General features: G+C 36.0%; 1 protein-coding gene across 1 annotated transcript in view; it reads right to left on the bottom strand.

Moving 5' to 3' along the window:
* The window catches only part of LOC109233306, a 10,543-nt gene extending 8,244 nt beyond the window's left edge, over nt 1-2,299 (bottom strand). Inside the window, exons 1-2 of the mRNA XM_019399139.1 lie at nt 2,052-2,299; nt 1,853-1,925 (exon numbers count right to left, since the gene is read on the bottom strand). Coding sequence (XP_019254684.1) covers nt 1,853-1,925; nt 2,052-2,083 — 105 coding nt within the window. The 5' untranslated portion in view covers nt 2,084-2,299. The remainder of the gene's footprint in view (nt 1-1,852; nt 1,926-2,051) is intronic.

The raw sequence follows: 4,690 nt of genomic DNA, 5'->3' as shown, positions 1-4,690 counted from the left end.
CGGTAGTCAGGCTATTTGAGAGTAATCTCTCCGGTATCGGGCACATTGAGAGTAATCTTTCCGGTAGTCGGGTCATTTTGAGAGTAATCTCTCCGGTAGTCGGGCCACATTGAGAGTAATCTCTCCGGTAGTCGGGCCACATTGAGAGTAATATCTCCGGTAGTCGGGCCATTTTGAGAGTAATCTCTCCGGTAGTCGGGCCACATTGAGAGTAATCTCTTCGGTAGTCGGGCCATGAAAGTAATCTCTCCGATACTTGGGCAGGGATGAGTACCCATCCCCTCACACCCTAAGACCGTCTTTTTCATGCGTGGATCATCTTGTTGAACAAAAACACATCTTTCTCGCTTGACCTACAAAAAATAAAGGACAAAAAAAAAGAGCAAGCAAAGAAAACGCAGAAGAAGAGAAAAGAAATTACCTCAAGTACTAGCACTTTCCTGTCGTTAAAGAAACTAATTCAAGAGCAGCTTGAAGATGCCGATAGCTGATTGATGCACAAAACACATGAGAATGTGGCTATTTATAGATTTCTCAAGGCAACAAATTAAGTGGCTTTGTCGATGTGGGAGCAGTAAGTCTTGCAATCCAAAAGGAATTGGGTATCCTAGCTTAATTAGAATCACATGCGGTGCTTCTTGACGCATGGGAATAGGTGTAATTATAGAAGTTCTATGTTAAGTAGAAAAAGGAAATCCCATAGGGATTGGATTTCTACCGAAGCTTTAAAGCTTTGCATTTTACAGCATCCAGGATGCTTGGGGTTACATCAGCAAAGTTACTGTGGAAGTCCAAGTCAAATGAGTATTTGACAATTACAACATATCCACGTACTCAAGTGTAGTCATATAGACTTAAGAAGTTACATGGAAAGAAAAAAAAAAGGATATGTTGTCTTCATTAAATACTTCAAGTCTAGTCGTTAAAATCTATACCTCGACAAACCTTGAAGTAGGGGGCATTTGTAGGCATATAAATTTTATTAAAATTAAATTCATAAAATAATTTGGGTTATATTTTAAATTCAAGATATATTAGTCCAACTAAATACTATGGGCTAATATAATTGAAATTAATTATATAAGTCCAATACATATGGATTAAATAAATAAGTCTTAATCCATTGGGCCAGCCCATTTAATTGGGCTAAAGTGATGAGCCCACTTCATTAAGCCCAAGATGACATCTTCCTAGAGGCCCAGTTTGGTGCCACGTGTCAAATGACGTGGCGCACCAAGTCAAACAGAAGATCCAATGGGATCGTGCTGCATGTCAAAATGACAAGGCATGCCAAGTCAAATTAAAGAGCCAATGAAATCGCGCCACGTGTGCAAGTGACATGTTCTGGCCAATCAAATGCGGCCATGTCACACTTTAATTTGATTGGTCGGAAAGAGCTTGTTCTTATCATGACTCCTCCCTTCCACAACTATAAATAGGGGTCTTCATAACTCAGAAAAGACACCAGAAGTTATAACAAGAAGCAAGAAAGAGCTCGTGAATCAAACGCCGCAAATTTCTCTACAAGTATCAAGCTTCAAGCAATCAAGTTCAAGTTCAAGTTCAAGCTCAAGAACGAAGAACGAATCAAAATCAAGTTCAAGCAATCAAGCTCAAGCTCAAGCTCAAGAACAAGATCATCGTTCGTGGAAACAAATATAGGTTCAAGATCAAGCTCCAAGGCCCTTGAATTTATTTACCATTGGAAAGAAGAATCAGAGGATTCATAGAGATTGTAACACTCAAATATTCGAAATAAAATACTACGATTGTTGCAATATTTTCGGTCTTGATTTTATTTTCTCGAACCAAAATTTATTGTCTACAAAGAGTAAAAGGTTAAAGTGAATACCTGAAGTTTGTGCAATTCATCTGACATTGATTTATGGGTATTCAAGAGTAGTTCACTTTCTTTCTCCAGATGCCTGTACCAAAAACATTATTCAGAGACCAAAATAAACACCCACATACAAAACCAAGAAAAGAAAACATCTTTCACACAAGCAGAACATTATGAAGAAAGAGGAAAGTAACTCGAAAATATAAATTACTTAAAGGTTTCTCCTGTATATTTGGGATCCATGAAAAAAATTGATCTTTAGCCACAAACCCTTAGTGGGTCGTAGGAATTCGCTCAATATCAGGAGAATCAAAGCTTCAGACTAATTCAGCAATCCCACGAATTCTAACAGTGAAAAGAATGATATTTTCGAAAAGAAGAAACGGATTACTCCCTCCGCTCCAATTTGTTTTTTTTGTTATTTTACTCCAAAATAAGTATAGATTATATAATCAACAAACAATTCAATTTGTTTTTCTAAATTACCATTATGTATTTATCCCTAAAAAGTTTTACTCCTCACATTTGAGAAGAGAAATAAGTGCTACTATAATTATGGTACACATTTAACGAAGGGTAGTTTAGTTACACTAACTATTTTCGTCTAGAATTTAGTATTTCCTTAATAGGTGTGTCCAAAGTAAATTAATCACTTATTATTGACCGAAGGAAGTATAATATAGTTGGATTGCACCGCCAGCGGATTATACCCAAACAAAGATGGGATTTTTACCAAACTACTAATCTTAGTATACATGCGTCGCACGTGTGCCTAGTGCCGACCAGTAAAATATGTGTACATAAAGAACATGTAAATTGGGTTTTAAATTATGTGTCTAAAGTCTTTTTTTTTTTTGTTGAGCAAACAGGAAATATGTCATTTTAAAAACTACTTAATATTTCGTACATTACCTTCATAATTTGTGTCACTAAGGACACTTTGATTCCCAAAGCTTGTTAGGATATTGCAAGCATCAAAAGATAAAGACTTAACAAAAACATAGAGTTCTTTTTGTTCACTTTTCACAATAGAGTTTACATAAGGTGGTGGTAGCACAAAATGTTGTTTTTCCTTTGCCTTCACCTTCTTTGCTAGATGATGAGCTATCCTATTCTCTTGCCTGAATATGTGCCAGAGGATTACCTTCCGCTGGTGCATGAACAACCTGCATTCATTAATAATGTTGTCATATAATTTATTATTTTGTTGTATAGAATGGATTACCTCCGTGGAGTCTGTCTCTATTTCAAAGGGAACATTCCCCATTCTTGTGATGTTTTGAGTCCCTCTATGAGTGCCTTCATTTCTGCTTGTAGTGAGCCATAAGCACGGGTAGATTTTGCAAATCCAACCACCCAATTCCCATAAGTATTTCTAAATATACCTCCCAGGCCACATTTTTGTTATGGTTATTGAAGCTAGCATCTATGTTAAGCTTAAACCACCCTTTTGGTGGTTTGTTCCATTTGACCTTTATGGGTATTTTAATAGAAGTGCTGAGACTCTTTTCAGTGAGGAGCTTAAATTCAGTAGCTTTTTGGATAATAAGAGTATCATTGATAGGATAGTCAGTATTGTTTTGGTTCTTGTTATTTCTATTAAGTCAGATGTGCCAAATGGCAAAGGTGAAGAAGGAATTCCAGTTATTGAAATTATTTTGGAGAGGTTAATCAAAGTCTATTAATTGAAGGAGCCAGTGCTTGTTATTATCTTTGTAAAAAGATTTCCACCCAAGGCTTTCCCAGAAATGTTTAACAGCTTTACATTTTAGGAAGATATGCATTATAGATTCCTCTTCTTGGCATTTGCATATAGGGCAGAAGGGATCAATGTTTAGACCAATCTGTGAGAGATATTTTCAGCATGGTATTTTGTTATGGAGACACTGCTACAAGAAGAATTTGATTTTATTAGGGCAATTCAGTTTCCAAATCCATGTGAACTCTAGTTGATTGTCTATAGGAGGTTCTATAAGAGTGTAACAGGACTTTATTGTGAAAAAACCTTTTGTATTTAATGACCATATTGTAACATCATTGGTAGGGCCTTTGAGACGTATTCTTGTCTTAGTGATATTTTCTTTTATATCACTAAGGATGTTGATCGATAAATTATTCAAGCTCCATGTTTCCCCATTAAAAATGTCCTTAATTTTTATTGAGTGGTCACTAATAGAGAGAGGACCTGTTACTTCCTTCCTAAGATTTCCTATATTAGGTATTCAGTTGGTTTCTCATATATTCATGTTGGAATGGTAATGGGGTGACCAAGTAATACCTTTAGAGCATCAATCCCAACCCCTTTGAATACTTTTCCAGACAAAAGAGCTTTTATTTTTGGCACCATTAATTCCATAAGAGGTGATGATTAATCTAGCCCAGGGGGTTGTAGCATTTGTAAGAATTCTCCATACTAGGCTAGCTAGTGTGCATAAATTCTTAGTAACAGCATTATGAATACCTAGGCCTCCATTTCTTTTTTGTTGGCATAATGTAGACCATTTAACTAGATGAATTTTCTATTTTTCCATGGTGCTACCCCATATAAAACCCCTTTGAATTTTATCAATCTTGTTGAGGATATTCTTAGAAAGCAAGGTGAATAGTGATTGGGTATTGAATTAAGGCACGGGTGGGATAGGGTAGTCATTCCTACTAAGTTAATGAATTTTAGTTTCCAGGATGCTAGCTTGGTTCTCATATTATCAACAATAAACTGGAAGCCTCTAGGTTTTGGACAATTATTTAATATTCGGAATCCTAGGTAGGTACCAAAGTTGTCACATTTCTTTATACCTAATCTATTTGTAATATCTTTAATGAGAGAAGGGGTACAGTTCTTAGAAAAGA

This window comes from Nicotiana attenuata, chromosome 10 (genome assembly GCF_001879085.1).
Source record: "Nicotiana attenuata strain UT chromosome 10, NIATTr2, whole genome shotgun sequence".
Classification (NCBI taxonomy): domain Eukaryota; kingdom Viridiplantae; phylum Streptophyta; class Magnoliopsida; order Solanales; family Solanaceae; genus Nicotiana; species Nicotiana attenuata.
Note: the sequence above shows the minus strand (reverse complement) of the source record. Positions and strands in the feature narration are given on the sequence as shown.